Below are 21423 nucleotides of genomic sequence, written 5' to 3'. Positions count from 1 at the left end.
GTAGGGTAAAATATAACCTCCCCGATATTTGTTATAATTTAGGATTCCCCTTCTCTATGTTTAATACTCTGTTATATGTTTTAGGGGAAATTTCTACATTAGACCAAATGAAAGGGGAATATCAATATTTTACCATATGTCGGTTTTATACCTCTATTTTGTCATTTCATTGTTCTAGTTCTGATAACATGATTTTTTTGTGTTTAATGTCTGATTCTGACGATCCAGAGAAGAATTTGAGGCAATTGAGGGTTTTGCTTCGGGATTATCTGTCGACAATTGGGTCTGCTGCAAGTTTCAGATGTTAAACCGACCAGTAGCTCCGTTCTTGTTTTCCTATTCAAGAAATGATACCCACAGATTTCCTTTTGTAAATTTTTTTCCTTCCTCCGGAAGTCTTGTATACACTAATGCTTTCCTAAAGGAGCATATAACTGCCTATACAAGATTCTTATATTTTGTTGCTCATATATAATATGATGGAATGAAAATTTTGATCCAACACCATTTCTTAGTAAAACAGAAGTTATAGAACACATAATTTGACATTCTAACCATTGTTGCATTTCGAAAGGATACAAGAGATGACACTCAGAATTATTCAACTCGTTTGATTTCATTCCTGAGTGTGTAAACATCCACAATATCTCAAACGTTACATTACATAGTAACTAAACTAAGTATGAACTGGTGTGTCAGGGTGAGCTCCCCATTCAGTCCAAGATCCATCATATACTGCCACGTCCGACTTGCCAAGTCGATGCAAGCCCTGAAAAGGATGATGAAAATCAAGGTTATTTATACATCTATTAAGAAAATCTATTTTTGAACCAGAAATTGGAAATTAGAAGTGGAAAATGTGTGTGGAAAAGAAAAAAGAGGAAAATTTACCAATGCCAGAATGCAAGCTGTGACGCCCGTTCCGCATGATGTTACAACTGGTTTATCCAATGTGATGCCTGCACAAAGGAAGAAATATACGAAATGAAAGTAAATTGAGCAGATAAAAGAGGATTGGTAAGTAAAAAGTAATTTACTTTTACCTTCATCATCAAATATCTTCTTTAGCTCATCAGCTGGTAAAAGGGCCTGTGAAGAATCCAACACCTGCAGTAGACCAATGTTTCAATTTGAGCAGAATTTAATGTTTTATATATCTTTCTCCAGTATGTATGAGCATAAAGTCAGTTTAAGAATAAATATTTTAACATGCTGAGTGGAGCGGAGTGGTTTTCAAAACTTTACAAATATTCACCTGGGGAAAAGGAATGCACTTGCTGCCAGGTACATGGCCACTTCTAACTCCCTCTCTAGGTTCTTCTACACTGCCCTCAAACCTGCACCACAAAAAATCCCACCTTTCTTAGCTGAGGAGGTGTAGACACTTAACAATCATGATTCAGTTAAAAATGGTTTTCCAAACACCTCTGCATTGAACGAGCATCTATGTGTTGGTGAGATTTTTCATCAATGTTCTTTCTAACCTGCCATATGATTCAGTTAAAGTAAATTATACTAATGAATTATTTTTACACACTATGAACTGAATAAGCGGAGTATTAATTTACATTCACGAGCATTCAAAGACCAAAATGCACATAAAATCTTACTAAATGCCAACCTGCTCAAGGGTCCAGACAAGATGAGGCTGAAATTTAGTCTGGAATGTGATTGGCCCAACCTGCAGAAAAAGATTGCATGTAACTACAAAATAAACAGTAAACTAATTGGCCCAACCTGCAGAAAAAGATTGCATGTAACTACAAAATAAACAGTAAAGGCAAAAGTGATGTAGGTTCACTGAACCGGTCAAACCCAGAACCAAACCGGTCACTGGCCGGGTTTGACACAGTACTGGATTCAATCCAAGAAAGGTTAATTGGGGCAGGCAAGGCGAAGGACTAGCACTTACAGCCTGGCCTCGATATACTTTGTCTACTGCCTCAGTAGCAGCACTGGCTTTTGAAATGGAATCATCAGAAGCAGGCTCAATATCAAAGCCAGTGGCACGCCATTTTGGCAGACCTCCATCTAATACCCACACTCTGTCATGTCCAAAGGCTCGAAACATCCTTAATATGATATTTAGAACAATATGATATTAGATTTATTCAACTCTTGCTTCAAAAAACATTTATTCAACTCAATTTTGCGTCACAAAAAATTGATTCCACAAACACTTGAATGAATCCATCAACCACTCACCACCAGACACGAGCGGCACTAAAAAGCCCTTTCCCATCGTACACAACAACTCCATCCTTGTTTTCTACGCCAAGTGCAGACGCTGCGGCTGCAAAAGCTTCCTCTGACGGCAGCATATGAGGTAACTGATACAAGAAGCCATCGTTCATATAAAATCTTAAGTAGACAGACATAAGCATATGAAGATACCTCTATCCGTACACATATATGCATATAAGTGAAAAAGTATTCGAAATTAGAAAGAGAAATGGAGATAGTTCATCTCACATTTGTTTTTTGATCTGCTATCTTGTCAAGATCAAAGAAAAGTGAACCAGGAATATGAGCAACCTGTTACAGGGAAAAGATGTCAGTCAACCAGGCAGATCAAAATAAAACTAAAACATTCGACATGATCAAGAAGTCACAGCTGAAAACTTTTGTGGATCAAAATATAGGTTCACAAGCATAAATTTTTAATATTGATGAAAATTTTAAGGGACAGTTTCTGGAAATGTATCATATTCTGATAGAAAAAATCAAGAAAGGATGAACGTGAAACGTATTCAAAACGACATCAACACCTGATACTCCTTAAATGGATTTCTCTTCTCATTGGGCATGTACCAGGAAGCATCCAACACCTGAAATAGAGGAAAAAACTAACATTATAAAATGCAAAGTTGCAGATCACATGAAATGTACTTCTCCTCGTAGTAGACACTACTTTGAGACAAGTTCCTCGAGATTTGCATATATTAAACAGATGAAGGCCATTTCAAAACTAGAGTAGGAGTATCACAACATGTACCTTCACGTCAGGCTCCTTAAGATTTGCATGAAGCCAGTCAACAGAAACAACAGGTTCATTGGTAGACAAAGCTTGTGTTGAGAAATTAGACCTCGTCCCCATTGTTGAGGAAGCAATAATTAAAGGACCTCGTCGATACTTATAGGCCGTGGAAGTAGAGCTAGCCTGTACCAGATATGCTCTCTGCAAAGCAATGTATATTCAGAACAAAGAAATCAATTAAAGCTTGGATTCACCCAAAGGCAGAACCTTTTACATAAACCAAACCACCCACACGAATAATACTAATATAATTCCAAAAGAAAGCGATCAAATCACAAACTTTCTGCAAAACATTGCTCGTAATTGGAAGTTCCTATTCGAAATTGACGATCAATACATAGAAGAAATCGGCTTACATTGAAGAACAGTGAAGTGAATATTGGGGATTTGCGCGAGTGAGAAACAGATGATGATGATGAGCGAACTAAGCGTTGACCTAATAGCGTTCTGGCTATAACAGCTGAAGCCATTCATTCACTCTTACTTCTGAGAAAGGAACCACTTTGAGCTGTGACATAGAGTGGAAAATACATCATCATTTTGAGGAGGCATAATGACATTTCAGGTCCGTAGGCTTTTCCGAAGTTTGCAACGGACCCTTAAACTATACTTTTAATCATTATATTTATGGATCCTTAAACTTTAGATCCGTTTATCATCTGCATCTCCACCGTCAAACTGTAGTCATCTCCACCGTCAAACTGTAGTCATCTCTGTGATTCCCTGTGGTCAAGTGTATCCTATTTTTGCAAGAACTCGCTTCTCTGCTTAATTGGGCGTTGCCACCTCGTTAGTACAAGCTAAAACAAAACGATAACTATTATCCAGTCCCCAATACTTACTAAGAACAATGATTTATTTTACCCATTTCAGTACTAAATATTACTCCCACTGGATAAGCAATATTTCGGATTTCGGATCAACTTTTTTTCTTTTTTCATCTTTGCAAGTCGGCAAACGTGATTGAACATTCATCACCAACATCTAATTGACAAGCTTCATAATCTAATAGCTCTTGCAAAATAAAACACGATAAATTAACAAAATAGAAAGAGTATATTTAATAATATATCGACTATTTTATTACCTACTCACTTTACAAATGAAAACTAAATTGAAATAAAAGATTTCCAATTAACTTGCTAACACATCTCGTACTCATTTCAGAGAAATGAGGCATAAGGTTAAAGTGGCAACTTAATTAGATGTGGTATTGTGGTTTTTTTATTCATAATATATCCAGATTTATTTAATATAAGGGTAATATATTTAGAGTCTGTCACAATTTTAATTATCCCTTTCAAACTCATGTCTTCACTTTTAATTAAGATTATTACATATCACTTACCTTTGCATTGCACTTTCATACTTTTGCACCATAAATTAGTTTCATAACTGCATCACCTATTTGACATTTTTATAGGAGGACAGGCCCTCTTCTTCAACATGAAAATAAAATATAAGGACTAAAAGTAAATATGCATAAAGTACTACAAGACATGCAGGAAATTTGTATGTGGTCCTTGTATTCTGAAAATGAATTGTTCAGCCCGATTAGAAGATAGCAAGCAAATAATCAGAATCCCTGCAATCAGAACTCTAATATCATCCTTCAAAAAAACAAAAGAACTCTCATTTCATATAGTTAGGGTTGATGCAGACATTGTGGTATACCTTGAAGCTGAAATGGAAAATGCTTAGAACTAATTCTTAATTTCATTTCATTGTGCGACTGTTAATTTGAACAAAGTTCAGTGTAGTTGTGAGTGAAACATCATCTTTGATCATTCTTGATACTTTCTTAATTAGAAGAAATTAAAATTTGAATTTGTTGATTTTCCTATATTATTGAATTTTGTTCATGCTGGCAATTTCTATTCCAAACTTCTTATTCCCAGTCTGCATCCGTTTCTTGCCAATAGAACTCAAACGTGTTATTCAAGTGCTGTTAGTTTTTAAAAATTCCAATTATATAATACGATTCCCACTTTCTAAAAATTCCAATATGTCCATTTACACGATCAATATTTTTTTTACTATACTATCCCTTATATTATAATTTTCAATGAGAATTTAAATGTTTAGTTGGAGAGTAGGCCTAGATTAATTAGTTAAAGAATACATATTTATCTATTTTTTAAATTTATATGAAAATAAATTTTGGACAAATAAAGTGGAATGGAGGGAGCCCGAAATTAAACTCCGATTTAATAATTTTGGCGTTTATGTCTGTTGGAAGAAAGAAAGTCCTTATATATTTTCTTTACTTATTGGATGGACTTATGAACCTTTATGAGCGTTTTTTGTATGATTTTAATGTATATTGAACTGACAATTCTATTTATCAAATCTTTTTTATGATTGTTTTTTCTTTTCATGTTTTAGCCTGGAGCAAACTGACTGCTCAAGAGTAGTCAAGTAACCCGGTATTCTCCCAAACCTTTTCAAATCCATAGGATTGTTATTCACAAGCAATTTCACCGTAGACATTATTCTTATTATTACGCAGTGACCTTGCTACAATCTATAGTAAAATGGCTTTCTCTGCCCCGATCAGACCGGCGATCGCAATCAACTCAGCTTCGCAGTTCATATGTTCCAAAATGAACTTGAAGCTTGTCAGTGGATCCGAACATAGCCAATTTATCATCCACAACTCCGGCGGCGGCGAATTCACATTCACATGTTGGAAGCTCTTCCCCACGAGTGGAATCTGCAATCGAGCGTCCGCATGTGAGAGGATGGCAAACCAGCAAGGGGAGAAGGGATTCGAGTAATTAAGGAAACGTTTTTGGGAGACGTGGTTAATTATGGCGGAGAGTGTAGAATTGGAGAGAAGATGCGGATGACTAAGTCTTGTTTCGTAGCAATACAGGAAGATGTACAATCATAATATATATAGAACATTAATTCAAACATGCACTCCATATATAATTATAGAATATTATAAGTACTATATCTTGTTTTTCATTCCATACTCGTATTCTCATACTCTAGAGGTGTATGGGTTGATGAGCAATTTGAGTCGATGTGAAAACGCAGAGTCTCGACAGGATTGGTACATCCATCGTCAATAACCTACTTCGCATGTTCGAAAGGTTGACAACTACTCACATTAGAACATCCATTAATTAACATGCAATTTTTGGCCTCTTCATGAAGTCTTGGTTAATATTTGTTTCAAATAGACAACGTTTTATACTCTTTCTAAACTCACTAAAAAGTTGATGTATCCAAATCGTAAAAATTGATGGAGTTTGAGCTAGGCGAATGAAAGGGTAGTTTCAAGATCCAGTTGAAAACCTTTGAAACGTGCAGTCGTGTAGGGGCTACTGGCACGGATTTCTTCTCTCTTTTTTTTTGAAAATGGCATAAGCCAAGGAACTAGATAATGTACAAAAAGGACTTGCGATGCTACATCGTAAGGTATGGATTTAAAAGAGAAACAAATGACAGGCATATTCGACTTTATAGCAGCTAGACAATGGTCTGCTTTATTTCCCTCTCGCTTGATAAATTGAAAAATACAGGAAGAAAATTTCCTAGCCAAAGCCTTAACTTCATCTATCATTAAACCACAGCCAGCAGCACTCCTTCCCGGCTGCTTCAAGTCATTTATTAGTGTCAAACAATCTCCTTCAAGGATTATGTTATCCACATTCATGTTCGCAGCCCACAGCAGTACGTAGGGGATTTCTTTTGTGAATATGAATCATTCATGTCAAAGTCTTCTAAGCATATATATAAGACAATTTCCAAACAAAGTTAGCAATGCTAGAGATCGGGTGCCATCAGTGGCGAAGCCAAGACCCGAGAGTAGTGGGTTCGATTTCAATGAAAGATCCTAACATTAAGAGGTCGAAAAAAGTCGCACCGCGAAATTTTTCTAACGAAATCAAACTTAATTCTATTAAAATTCAATTAATAACTAAAAAATAAAAAAATTGCCCTTATTATCTAAATAATAATATTTAATGGAACATGAATCTATGGAATTTTTTTTTTGACGATAGATTATACGGAAAACTAGCTATTCAAGAATTTTATACTTGATTTAAGAAGTTAAATAATACTAGTTATATATAAATATATAGGATAATTTAAAATTTTAAGCATATTTACCTATTCATTCTTAATTATATTTTTTTCAATAATTGTTCAATTTAAAATGATATAATGTTTTGTGGGGTCATTTTTAAAGACAAATTTAAACTATTTTAAAATATTTGGACTATTTATTTATTTTTTCAAAAATTGTGGCACCACATTGTAACACATGGCTCCGCCATTGTGTGCCATACGTACGTAATTCCATTCTTAATTTGTCCGAAACCAAATGGAACCAAGTGGCTATCTAACATCAATTAACGTCTATATAACAGCAAACCGTTAAAATTACCTTAATTGGCTAATTAACGCCTTTTGATATCAAGAACTCCTATATGGAATGTTTGACCCGTCCCCATAATTTGTTAAGCTGATTAACGTTAAAACGTGCACTTATTCGTTAGATATTTATAATTTTCTTGGTTCTTACACGTGGCGGACAGACAACATATAATTGATATTGGACAAAGACTCATACTTAGGATTTTTTTTTTTTGGCAAAAATAACCGTTTGGTCCTTATTTTAAACGTTGTTGAATTGGTTAGTCCCTTCAAACATAAATTGAACTAAATTGTCCCTCAAACGTTAATTTTTGAACTATTTAGTCTCTCGTCCGTTAGAGACATTAAGTTTGGCCGAGCTGTCACTTTTAGCCAATCATAACTTGACACGTGTACATGACGTGTAAAATAATTCCACATAGACTTTCTTATCCCGATTTAAAATCGAACCGAACCGAAATCGAACCGAATCAAAATTTATAACACTAACAAGTACTGAAAAGTTTATATATAAATAAAAGTATTAATCACTGGTATATCTCCAACAGCAAGATAGCTCTGGGAATTTTCCACTCTCAGCTCCAAGCTATTTCGAGGAGCTTCAAAGCCTGCACAATGTACACAATAGAATGAACTCCCAAGTCCAATATATAGTCCAACTGAGATTGTCTTCAAATTGAGATTAAAATAGCTTTCTATGCCAATTACCACAATCATCAGGAAACTACATATGTATATTTTTTTAAATACATGTAAACATTTGAAAACGGAAAACGGAATGGTGAACGATTGTAGTCCGACCGGCAATGAGAATGCCGGTCGGACGCCTAATTAATCACCATTAACAAAATTAATTAAGACCGGCAGCCTAACTGTCGGTCATGTATTTTTTTATTTTGCTTTTTGTCTTTGTCTTATGTATTAAGTGTGAGGGGTGTTTTTTTTTTTTTTATTCAAAACCGGCATTCTTGATGCCGGTCATAGTTTTTTTTTTTTTTTTCCTTTGCATTCCTAGCTTAATTAAGTGCAGAATTTTTTTTTTTTTAATAAAGACAGGACTGGCAATGAGGATGCCGGTCCGGCAATCCCATTGCCGGTCCTCTATGTAATTAAGCTTTTGCAAAACATGATTAGCAAGACCGACAATGAGGATGCCGGTCCGACTACACGATGTTCACCTCCTCCGTCTACTTTTCACAAAAGTAGCGGACCCCCACAATCATTCCTCTTCTGAGATACAATTTTCCTGGCCATGTCTGAGTCAAGAAAGTGTAATAAGCTTGCCATAAGAGAAAGGTGTCATTTTTAGCCTTAATTATCCCATTATTACTAGCCAAGAGGAATACTAATCTTGATCAAACACGACGCTTTCCTGCACGAAAACGAACAATTGAAGACCAAACTAACAAAGATTTGTACAAACACCTATATGTGCTCTCAATTTGGTAGGGATAAGATATTTAATAATGAATGGTACAGAACTAAGGCCATAGAACAAGAAGTGATTGACTTTGTCATGTAATAATAATAAGTAAATTGAATAACTAAAACAATTCTTAAGAAGTTAAACTCACATGCCAAGAGAAGCCAATTGACCGCCGTTGACCGAAAGTAGCTTTCATTCCGATTTCCTCATCAATGCAACACAAAAATCATATCAGAATACTCGGGAGATGATCACGAACAACATATAGGAGAATTAATCAAAAGCCCCAAATTTTGTTCATGAACCACCGAACCTTAAAATCAAAATTAAAAGCAAATTAAGCGAAATTAAAAGAAATTACCTTGGAAACATGTTCTACTCGTCGAGAGGAACAAAACCCGACCACCGTTCGACCGAAATGGCCGCCGGAATCTCGAGTCGCCGTTGAAGGCAGTGAGAACGACGGACGCGTCGAGGAAGAACAAAGTCTGTTAGTGTTATAATTTTCGATTCGGTTCGATTTCGGTCCGGTTCGATTTTAAACCGGGATAAGAAAGTCTATGTGGAATTGTTTTACACGTCATGTACACGTGTCAAGTTATGATTGGCTAAAAATGACAGCTCGGCCAAACTTAACGTCCTTAACGGACGAGGGACTAAGTAGTTCAAAAATTAACGTTTGAAGGACAATTTAGTTCGATTTATGTTTAGAAAGACTAACCAATTCAACAACGTTTAAAATATGGACCAAACGGTTATTTTTGCCATTTTTTTTCTTACATCGTGGTGGATATACTCGATCTTTTGTTCTATATATAGATGTAACTCCACATCTCTATTTATTTATTTATTTATTTATTAACAAGTATTAATTTTGCATAATAAATCGATCATTTACAACGAATTTGAAAAATGGCTCATGATCAAAACTCTCTATGTGGAAAGCTCTCGACTGAAACGAAGGTTGAGGTTTCAGCTGATAAGTATTTTGAGCAGAAAAGTTCACCATAGCTATTGGTAAAATGTTGCCCTAATCTAGTCAAGAATGTTGAATTACTTGAAGGCCAATGGGCACAACAAGGATGTGTTACCTTATACACCTTTCTTTCAGGTAAGAATATTTAATATATATATATATATCTATATATATATTCATTTAAGATAGATATCAAGTAAAATTGAATTCCTCAGAACTCAGATAATTTCATGTGTGTTGTTATTTCAAAATAAGTTTTTTTTTTTTTAACGAAATATACAGACGGCAAAGCAGCAAGCTCGGAGGAAATCGTGGATATAATCGACTCGAATAATAAGAGAGTGGAAAACAATGTGGTTGGAGGGAGTCTAGCTTCTAGAAGGGTTCAAGAGCTTCAAGATCAGTCTTGATGTCGCACCAAATCATCAGGGTACTCATGAGATTTGCTTAGCTCGATGGACTTTAGAATATGAGAAGCTGAGTGAACCAAATGCAACTATGGGTGTGCTCATGGGATTGAGCAAATCTATTGAAGCTTATTGTAACTAGTATGCTATTTCATTATTGTATATTAATATTCTAGCTATAGCTATATATATCAAGTGAAAATAAATAAATAAATGTTCAATAATATATGATGGACTACTTAATTATGTGGTTTACTGTTTGAACAATGTATAATCTTTTTAATGTTATTTGCCTCAACGTGTTTTACTAACTAACTATCTACCTATATATATATATATCAAAATTTAATTTTCCCAAACAGACATTTTCTTATTTAATTATTGTTATATCATCATAGCAATACAGGAAAACATGCAATGCAATCATATAACAGTACGTACAATATAATTAAAACACACTATATATATAGAATAATATTATACATAGTAATTAAATCATTTATTTTCCCATACACATATATAGTCATGACATATAATTATATATGATGATGATCGGATCTCAGAGAGGTATGGGTTGAATGAGCAATGAGTCGATGTGAAAACGCAGAGTCTCGACAGGATTGGTATATCCATCATCATATCTGTAAGCTACTTCGCATGCACGAGCAAGGTTGACAACTCGCATTAGAACGGCCATTGATGCAATATTTGGCTTCTTCACGAAGTCTTGGTTAATATTTTTCCAAGCATCGTCAATCCTCTTCTCACAAGCTTCAACGGCTTTGGCTTCACTCACTTTATATTCTTTCATGTAGCATTCGATGAATGATGCAACATGTCCTCTCTTCTGCTCCGCCTTCAGTTCAATTGTTTTGATTTAGAGATTAAATACATGCATTATATATAATTAATCTATGCAAAAACAAATAAAGTTATTGATCAATGAAGTACTACTTCCGTCTCAAAATACATGATATTTTTCATATATAAACATCATGTATTTTGAGACGGAGGGAGTTCTTTATTGGTTACAAACCTAAAAAGATATCTAATATGGGGTATATGTATAGTTTAGGCTTAATTTTACTATATATGATCCATAATTAACTTGGAAGAGTACTGAAAATGTAATTACTACTCCTACTTTATATATTATAATTAAGTACCTCATGAGATACAATATCATTAATGAGACGGCAAATTTCCTGGGAACCAACATGAATTTTAGGTAAACTTTTGATCCATTCAAAAGCTTGAGTGCCGGCAAGTTCTCCCATGCCGATAAAAGAAGACATTGCGATTGGAGTATAAGCACTTGTGATCAGCCCATTGCTCACATACTCGTTCACTGTTGGCACATGATTTTTACTACACCATTCAGCCTCCACGAGGTAACCCCTTACCAATTCTTTGAACTATAAATATATATAGATCAGAAAATTAGATGACTACTTAATTAGCTAGTTTAAGGATATATGATCCTAGCAACGTACTGCATCTCTTGTGTAGGATGTGTTGTAGGAAACTCCTTCCTTCCTCAGCTCTTCGTCCCATTCATCGAACATATTTAACAAAACTCCATAAAGATATTTCATGTATTTTGGTAGCTCATCAATAGCACTTACGTCCATCCTAAATTTAAAATATATATATATATATATATTGTGGTTAGCTAATTAGGCGACTAGCTACTAATTATAACGATGTATATATATATATATATATATCCCTAGCTAGCTAGTTAAGGGTTAAATAATTCTTTAGTACTACTATGCTAAACCTTTGAATTGCGTATGTGAAGATCCGAAGTTCTCCAATGGTACCATATAAATCATAAGTGTCGTCTAAAATCGACATCATCTCAACGGCTTGAGTGACTATAATCCGAGCTTTTGAGAATTGAGGCTCAAAGTAAACTCCAAATCCCCAGCAAAGGTAAACCTCTACAATTCTATCTCTCGCATAAGTAAGGTTTGAAGAAATGTCTAAGTTTCTATACCACCTGTTTCAAGTAAAAAAATGAAGTTTGTAAATTTAATTAATTATATAAAAAAATAGTATAGCTAGGAAATATTCGAAAAATAATTAAGTTTTACCTTGTAAGTTGGCATAGCTCCTCTTTATACAAAAGTTGCAAACGGTTGAAATCTATCTTTGCAAATTGGAGTAGGGTTTCATTTTTGGACTCATCCACTTCATAAAATGAGATAAATTGCCTTGTAGCTAGCCTGGGAATACATTTGTGGAGAGGACGATATAGGGAACTCCTTATAAGTTTGGCGAGATGGGGACTCGATTGTGTGGCCAAGGACTCCAAGTGAGCCTTTGTGAAAGTAAGGGCATCATCAAGTATTTGTTCTCCATGCATTGCTAGTTGACATGCTTCATATAAACTCAACATCCCCTTGACATCTCCAATTAAAGCTTCCTTGAATTTTCCATCACTATCCATGAATTTTTCGAACGCATCTACATAGGAAAATGATTTACTTAGGGGAATACTTTTATAAAATGTAAACATTAATTATGACCTATAATTTTAAAGCGATTTTCAAATGAAACGACGAAATGAATGTGCTATTTTGCAAGAGGGACTAACCGCTGGGCATTGGGTGACCATGTTGCCTAAACACTCGAAAGAGAATTGCAACGGTATAGAGGTCATCGTCGATGAGATTAGTGTAAACATCAAAAGCCTTTGCTAATTGCTTCTCAATCTCACTTTCAAAGTGATATGAAACTCCGAGGCTACACAATACGTAGATGAAACGAACATTGTTCAATGGATCACTTGTGGAATCAATTAACATTTTCTTCACTGTCTCTTTTAAAATTTGTATTTGTTCATCATACGCCTCGATAACCTGTATTAATAGTAGACAAATTACTTAAGTATAGTATATTATCAAGGGATCACATAAACTAGCTAGTATTCTCATATTTATTTAATATATGCTGTAGAGATTAATTTATATATACAGTGGAAAACCGAAATTAATTTGATATATAATGAACTTACTTTGGCGTCGATGGTAAAAGTAGCAAAAAGATCACCCCAAAGTGGAGCGGAAAAGTTTCCAGTCCGTCGAACGACATCAGGCGCGTCATCAGATTTCAAAGAAAAGTTTAGAACTTGCAAAGCCATTGTTAATAAGGGGTTTTACTTTTAACCAAGAAATTAGTACTAATTCGTGTGACATGATATGCAACATAACAAGAAGGGTTATTTATATATTGATGCCATGCCCCATCCACTATACTAATTACTAGTACTCCATTTTAACAAAAGCAAAAGGTGCTTTTGGCAACTGTATAATTGCGTTTGGCAACTATTTACATATTTTTTACGATGTAAGTATAAGACAAATTTTACAATATTTTTTTCCATAAAGTTTAATGATCGTCATTCCACTTCTAACTAAAGCGATCGTATCCATCTGAGCAAATATTGGTTGGTTCCGTGCACGAGAAACATTAGCTACAAGATAATTTATTCATTACATACTGCCAATATCATTTTTTGATACGATCCATGACATTTGCTGTACGTAAATTATAACTTTGCATTTTCAAGAGAAATTAACGAAAAATTCTCAGTACATGAATTTAATCAGTTTTGAAGCGGTTTTTTTTCTGGTCGGAGTTACATTAATGTCGGGGAGAATCCATCCGATTCATGACGGGATCATGTTTTTTATAGTAAAAGGAAAAATTCATGTGCGCTAAGGTATGGGGAGCAGGCTCAACAGCTAGGCAATAGAGACCATTGTCTAAAGCCCAAACTAAAATTCACCATACTGAAGGTTTTTTAAAAAATTTATGCTATATAAAAAGCCTAAATTAGAAAAGTTAAAATATAATATCTCTTATTTTAAAGGGTCCATTTGTATTTAATTTTTTCTATTACGTTTTTTTTTTTTATTAAGATTGTATTTGTTTTTTTTTTAATATTAAGATGTCTGAATCTGAATACACATCTGAATATTAAGATTTTATGTCTGAATCTGAATGATAATTTATTTAGACTGTTTATTTTTTAAACATCTGAATGTATATGAATTGTGTATATTTTATTTTTAAAAGATTTTATAAGTGTTAATTAAATAACATTATACTAGTTAAAACATGAATTTAAATAGTTTAAGATATAAATACAAATATAATAATATATAAGTTACTCATTTATGGATTGTATGTAATATGTATAATTTATAATATTATTGAGAGTATAGTACATATCTATGACTAAAGTTAACTTATAGAAAGGGAAAAAAATAAAAATAAAAATATATTATAACTAGCATAAGGTTAACTAGAAAGAGGGAAAATATATTAATAAAATATAATTTAAAAGAAAGTAGCAATGAAAAAAAAATAGCATTACACAGATTTGAGGTGAAACTAAAACAACATTAAAACAATTTGTACACAGAGTTCGAAGTCATCCAAATAAAATGAAGCAAATGCAAAGAAAACTAAAAATAAAGGATGTTTCGGAGGAGAATCCAACCCAGAGTCATTAGTATGCAAGAAAATAAGGGTCGACATTAACGCTGCTTTCCTTGTCTCACCTCTTAACGGAATTAAGTGATGTTTTCGACACTTATTCGATCAAATGTGTTAAACCCAATAAATAATTATTTTAATTAAAAAACAAACGCTCTTAATGAGCCTAAGTTCAATTCATTCAAAGGTTAAAAATTTGACTTACAAGACTTGACCTCTTCCTTATCAATTTAATTATGGACTTTGGTTTTCTTTTTTCTCCTTTTTTTTCCCTTCTTAATGGACTAATTTTCTATTTGTTCTTCTTCTGATTTTTGTGTATAAAAAAATAATTAAAATCATTATATGATGAGGATTTAAAAATTTATTATTATAATTTGGAGTGTCTTTTAAAACATAATAATAATTCTAATATTAATGATAAAAATTTATTTGCAAAATTAAAAATATTAAGAGATGTCATAAAAGAAAAGTTATTTGACTATATTACGTTTACTTTATTTTAATAAAATTAATCAAGAAATTCCGATTATTTAATTTTTTCGATGTCGGTCCATGGATAAACGAGAATGAGGATTTAATAAGTTGGTAGACAATATAAAAAATTTTCGATAAAACAATACAAAAAATATTTTCGATAAGATCTATTTTTCTTTTTTCGTCTAGAACCTCAAATGTAGTTGGGCCGGTCCTGCACAATAGAGAGGATGTCGTTGAGCAAGCCTAAAATCTCTGTTTTAAAAGTTCTAACAAAATAAGCATGCAACCTTTCCCTAACAATCTGCGTAAATGGAGTAATTTATATGGTGGCAACACGCTTGCAACTTGCTCCTTTTCCGGAATGCAATTTTGTTTTATATGGTGGCAACACGCTTGCAACTTGCTCCTTTTCCGGAATGCAATTTTGTTTTATATGGTGGCAACACGCTTGCAACTTGCTCCTTTTCCGGAATGCAATTTTGTTTTATATGGTGGCAACACGCTTGCAACTTGCTCCTTTTCCGGAATGCAATTTTGTGTCCTCTCGTGATATGCGATAAACTTTCTAAAAGATATACGTATTTTTTAATTAGCATAATTACATACTAATATTTTAGCTTAGAGGATGGATGGACAGAGACTTAATTACGGATTAATTCACGGAGAAATAACAAAGCAGACAGAAGAATTTGCGGTTTGCATCAACATCCATAATAAAAATCCTATTTCTAAGAGTAATATAGCAATTCTAATAAAGGAAAAGTTTATAATACCGACCCAAAATCATCTCAGTATGTGTGATCATAAACCCTGCATGTCACTTTCTAACTCCTTACAGAAGAAACTCTCACCAAAAATTCTAAGACAAATCCACATAGGCTGGCCGCTGATCTCTCCACCAAAGCTATCCCGATAGCCGCGAAAATGCACTGATTCTGTCATCTGTCTGGCTTTCACCCCGTCGTGACGATCCAACCGATGATACAACTTTCTTTTTCTTGCCCCATTTTTCATGTCTTTTCTGTAATTCCTGGAATGTCTCGTCCAATGATTTATACCTCATAACTTGATTGTGGGTCTGAGGACTCGTTTCACGTACTGGCTTTCTTCCACACTTTCTAACATGCAATGGACTAATTCCTTCCCTGGTAAAGTCCACATTTCCTGAAGAAGTGCCAGACAAGGTAAAATCCACACGAGAAAATACATTACCCTTAGAGGAGGCCACATGTTTTGGAGATGCACCTTTTGAAGCAGGAGCCAAACGTCTTTTCTCTGTTGGCTTATCAGAATACAAGCCACTGACAAGGGGAGGAGACTGATCACTTTTAATTGGATCATCTTCTTCAATAACTTGAGACTTCTCCAAACTAGCTAAGTTAGGCTTGGGTGGTGGGACGAGTAGATTGGAGATGGGAAATGCAGGAGACTCGATCAAATTCTTCAAAAATTCTCCAGCCTCTGATAAGGAAATTTCACCATCTTCAGGCTCAGAATCATCAAAGCTTTCCGAGGGAATGAAATCTCCAAGGTTATCTTCAGAAGATATGTTTGGTTCCCCAGGATCTTCAGTATCATTTTCCGGCAGAAATTTTCAACTTCTTAGTGGAAGTCCCAGAACAGCAGTTTAACTTTTCAGGCTCTTCCTCATGAGAGACTCGTTGATGTTTTGTCGTAAGGATTAGCAGGAACATCATTCACAGAAGTAGAACTGGCTGCTCCAAATGAAACAACTGAATGAATTTCCGATTTTATGCTACGCTTACATTTTCCTGTGCAACTGAGCTTGGATGTTTCCTCCAGTTCTCTTTTGGAGATTGAAATCATCCGGTGTTGTTCTCTGCTTTCAGTTTTAGTTGTATGACTCATTTGTTTTGGAACGTTATTCCTCCTTCCATCGAACAGGCAAAGAAGCTTGTAAACCTGCAATGCAACCAAAATCAAACACAGCTCAGCAAGTTAAAAAAGTAGGATGTAACACAAGTAGGTTAAGACACGAGCAGACCTGGTCTTCGGACAGCCCGAAACGAAATTTGTTTGGAGCAAAGTAATTTTCCTTGATAGCATAGCGGAACTGATGTTCAGGAATAGGACGACATTGCCAGATTGTATCTATTCTGACCTGGAAGACATTAAAACCATAGTGATAACTTTGCCAAAGAGAGCAGGACATTTATAAAAGGATAAGAGTACAAAGACGAAGTTGCTAAATTGAAATGGCTGGTGCTTACGAGAGAATAGAACAAATGAGCAAGAATGTAGAAAAAACTAACAAATTCCATCACGAATTGCATACCTGAGCAGGGAACATCTTTCCTGACGACCTATAAGCTTCAGGAACAATATTGTTTCCACCATCCGAAGTTGCTTCAAACACACCATATAGCAGTCGTTTCTCATATTCAAAAAGAAACAACACCATTCCAGCTTTAACTCTTCGAACAAAATCAGTGTAAGAAGACGGAAGGCCAAATAGCTTCCTCTCGAGACACTCCTTGCTTGTAGGTCCATTTGACATAAAGATGGCGCCAAAATCAGGGTATTTTTCACAATTAATCATCCCCTCAGACGAGTGCTTGAATTCCATAACTACCACCAATCTAGATACGTAATTAGTCCAACAAAGTTTACGTTATCACTTATCAGGGAGGCATACTGGCAGCAAATTAATCAGCAAAGCTAAAGTCAGGAAAACTCTTACAAGATGAAAAGTTAAAAAGGGGGATGTACAACAAACAAACCTGGTGTGAATCCCATTGTATCAGAAGTAAATGCTTAGAGGAAGGAAATGAACATCATGCAGTCCGGCGAGTGAATCATGCTGCGAATCAATTAATGAAACGAAATTAATACTAATCACAAACAGGCAGCGAAATTTTTTTGGCTAAAACACTAAACATTTCATCAAATGGCTTATAGTATGAGATTATGGTATGATAAAACATACTAAAAACACACTACCAAGCATCTTATGATCTGATGAAAACATTAAATCCAGATTAAAAGTAGATTAGTTGTAATTACATCAAAGCATCACGAAAGAATGCCTATAATTAGTTTACTCTAAAATAAAATGAAATATTGTAGTAGCAGGAGTAATGAACCTCTTAAAAACTGATCAATGAAGCCCAGAATTAGTTCATCGTCGTCTTCACACCTCTTAAAACTACTTTCATTGCCATTAATAAAAGCGTTTTTCTTTTCAGAAAAATAAAAAAACCTCCAGAGAGCAGAGCTGTGTTTTTTCGTGTGAAAGAAGAAAAAGTTGCAGAGACTAGACACTAGAGAGAGAACGTGCTAATATTTCTGTATTTGGTATTAAATAAATCGATATGAAATATTGAACGTCTAAAACGATGTCGTTTTCTGTTTTTGTTTTTTGATAATAACGATGTCGTTTTAATCGAGAGAGAACCGATGGATCTATCAAATAGTTCGATTTACTACAATCAATTGATCCAAATTCATTATTATCGATCAGAAAAAACCTTATTTTAAAAAAAAAAAAATTATGCAAAGGAGGGATTTTCTATTTACGAATCCAAGCGAGCAAAATGTTCCAACGAAAATGGTAATCGATCTAGTCCATTTGTCTTTGTATTAGCGACGTAATGGGACAATCGATTACTGTTTCGAGGAGATTCGAGGAGAGTATACAAAAAAGTAAGAAGCTTATCTTGTAACTAGGAATTTTTATGTTTCAAATTAGATTCCTACATGACAAAAGATAAATGTCATTACTATTTAAAGCATTAATCACCAACAAAGAGTCGAATTCAAAGATGACGTTTGTTGCCCCGACATGAATTGCAAGATCGATCCCTTGTGAAATAGCCGCCGCTTCGGCCATGTAAATTGTCTGGACTGCCAGGGCAGTAAGTTGACCGGCATATGATGACTTCACCGGCATGATCGAGAAAAACTTAATGCAGTTCTATGTCTACCTTACAAAGCTTAAAATGATTGTACATTTGATTAGTATGTATTTTCCTACATTAAATGATTATATATTTGACTTAATATTCATGAAACTATATGTAAGTCGAGCCCTTTATCGTTACACTGATTTGTCGTGATACTCTGGATCTAAGAGACGGGTCGCTACTAATTGTCCAATAGACATGTCACCATATTTGGTGCAACCACCAAGAATGGCTCCCAAAATCGATGTACCGGGTTTGCTGCTGTCTACAACATTGTAAGCCTCTTCTAGCCAACCTTTTCGTGCCAAGAGATCTACCAGACAAGACAAGTGTTTTTCTCCGGGTGTGATATCATACTTACTAACCATATTGGAGAATAGTTTCCAACCCTCATTGGTTAATCCGGCATGGCTACAAGCAAACAGAAGAGACAAGAATGTTACATCATTTGGCTTCAACCCTTCTTCTTCCATCGTCTCCAATAACTTCATCGCGTCAGTCCCATACCCATTTTTCCCGTAACCAGCAATCAATGACGTCCACGTAATCACATTTCTCTCCGTCATCTCGTCAAAAACCCTGCGAGCATCTTCAATCTCTCCAGATTTTGAATACATATCAATGAGTGAATTAGACATGGAGATATCGTAGTTAGACAAGTGTTTTACAGCAAGAGCATGAATTTGCCTTCCCAAGCTAAGTGAAGCTGTATCGGCGCAGATACTGAGCATGGAGCATAACAAAACATCATCAATTCCCATTTGCATCCATTTTAGCTCCTTGAAGAGTTCCAGAGAATCGATATCAGTGTCGTGTTGGTGTGAAAATCCAGTAATCAATGCAGTGTAAGATATTATGTCTTTTTCTGGCATTCTCCTGTACAGATAATAAGCAATGTCCATGCTTCCACACTTTGCATATGCATCAAGAAGGGATCCAGTCAAGGAATTATTGAACTCAAAACCAAGTTCGATCACGAGCTTATGGATTTGGTTGACGGTCACTAAATCACCACTTCTGGCAGCCATTCTCAAAATACTCCCCAAGGTAATGCGATCAGGGATTCCTCCTGTTAAAGAAAATCAGCAGCACAAGAACAGCGTGTTAATAAGGGAAAACAGAGAAACAAATAAGATTGGAATTAAGATACAAATTACAACAATATCTTCCATGTTACCATGCAATTGTCAGAGCTTCTTAACTCTTAATATATTTTACTTTTCGATCCAAAATTGGAACCTTACTGGCACACACTAACCAAACTACATGAAAGGTCCCAAATGTAACATATCATTTCAATGGTAAGTTACATACCGTCTCTCATCATTGAACTAAACATTAGAAACGAATCCTTTGATAAACCCTGAGCAGCGAACCCATTTATCATAGCATTCCAGGAAACCACGTCCCTTGCCGACATAGTTTCGAACAAATAGGAGGCATCCTCCATTTTCCCACACTTAGAATGCAAATCAAGCAATGCACACTTGACAAACAAATTCTCGACAAACCTCCCCTTCACTATACACCCCTGAATCTGCTCACCTCGACTCAAACACCTCAAACTAGTACATGCCCTCAATGCACTTCCATATGTAAACTGATTAGCTTTATAACCCGCCCTACACATATTCGCAAACATGACCAACGCATTCTCATAAAACCCATTTTCAGTGTATCCAGAAATCATGGCTGTCCAGGACACGATATTTCTCTCAGGCATTTGATCGAACAGCCTACGAGCTAATTCTGCATCACCAGTTCTGGAGTAAAAGATAATCAATTTCGTACCCAGGTGAACGTTTGAGTTAAACCCATTAGCGATAATTTGACAGTGAACCATACGGCCATGCTTGATTGCTCTACTATTGACGCAGGCTTGTAAGATTTTCAAGTAGCGTGAGTAAGATTTTGGAACAGAGACTGCAAGTTTTACAGCGTCTTCTAACATCTTCGATAGTTACAGAGAAATCTGTTATTGACCATGGTACCCTGGAGTGGAGGTACCCAAATGTTTCCAAATTTAGTATTTTTCCCTTGTACTATTTTTTCTTACATTAATATCCTTAACATTCACAGCATAGTTTTGTCCAGTCTGATTTTTTTTTTTGATACGAACTCAGTTCCATAATATGAGGGATGGAATTGTATAATTGACATAAACTTGGGGGAATGTTTGTAATTTACCCATAATATGAGGGATGGAATTGTATAATTGACATAAACTTAGGGGAATGTTTGTAATTTACCCATTTACTTCACTGTGGCTAACTAGCGTC

At 35.0% G+C, this 21423-nt stretch overlaps 3 protein-coding genes across 3 annotated transcripts; all 3 read right to left on the bottom strand.

Annotated features, from left to right (window-relative positions):
* Positions 1 to 676: 676 nt before the first annotated feature.
* Positions 677 to 3507, bottom strand: LOC139882929 (thiosulfate/3-mercaptopyruvate sulfurtransferase 2-like). The gene is made up of 12 exons (XM_071867176.1): positions 3394 to 3507; positions 2996 to 3178; positions 2769 to 2828; positions 2473 to 2535; positions 2206 to 2330; positions 1913 to 2072; positions 1622 to 1681; positions 1426 to 1484; positions 1256 to 1337; positions 1044 to 1107; positions 892 to 959; positions 677 to 769 (listed from the first exon to the last, which is right to left on the bottom strand). Exons 1-12 carry the CDS (start codon positions 3505 to 3507, stop codon positions 677 to 679), a joined length of 1131 nt encoding a protein of 376 aa, XP_071723277.1.
* A 7287-nt stretch (positions 3508 to 10794) lies between these two features.
* On the bottom strand, positions 10795 to 13380 carry LOC139882926 (probable terpene synthase 6). Its single transcript, XM_071867173.1, has 7 exons — positions 13255 to 13380; positions 12835 to 13099; positions 12332 to 12704; positions 12016 to 12237; positions 11729 to 11867; positions 11402 to 11650; positions 10795 to 11091 (listed from the first exon to the last, which is right to left on the bottom strand). Exons 1-7 carry the CDS (start codon positions 13378 to 13380, stop codon positions 10795 to 10797), a joined length of 1671 nt encoding a protein of 556 aa, XP_071723274.1.
* A 5898-nt stretch (positions 13381 to 19278) lies between these two features.
* Positions 19279 to 21095, bottom strand: LOC139882925 (pentatricopeptide repeat-containing protein At3g20730). The gene is made up of 2 exons (XM_071867172.1): positions 20459 to 21095; positions 19279 to 20213 (listed from the first exon to the last, which is right to left on the bottom strand). The coding sequence occupies exons 1-2, from the start codon at positions 21093 to 21095 to the stop codon at positions 19279 to 19281; spliced, it is 1572 nt and encodes a 523-aa protein (XP_071723273.1).
* Between the last annotated feature and the right edge of the window lie 328 nt (positions 21096 to 21423).

The sequence above is a fragment of the Rutidosis leptorrhynchoides genome, unplaced genomic scaffold (assembly GCF_046630445.1).
Source record: "Rutidosis leptorrhynchoides isolate AG116_Rl617_1_P2 unplaced genomic scaffold, CSIRO_AGI_Rlap_v1 contig326, whole genome shotgun sequence".
In the NCBI taxonomy this organism is placed as follows: domain Eukaryota; kingdom Viridiplantae; phylum Streptophyta; class Magnoliopsida; order Asterales; family Asteraceae; genus Rutidosis; species Rutidosis leptorrhynchoides.
The sequence above is the reverse complement of the archived record's forward strand: the minus strand, read 5'-3'. Positions and strand labels throughout refer to the sequence as shown.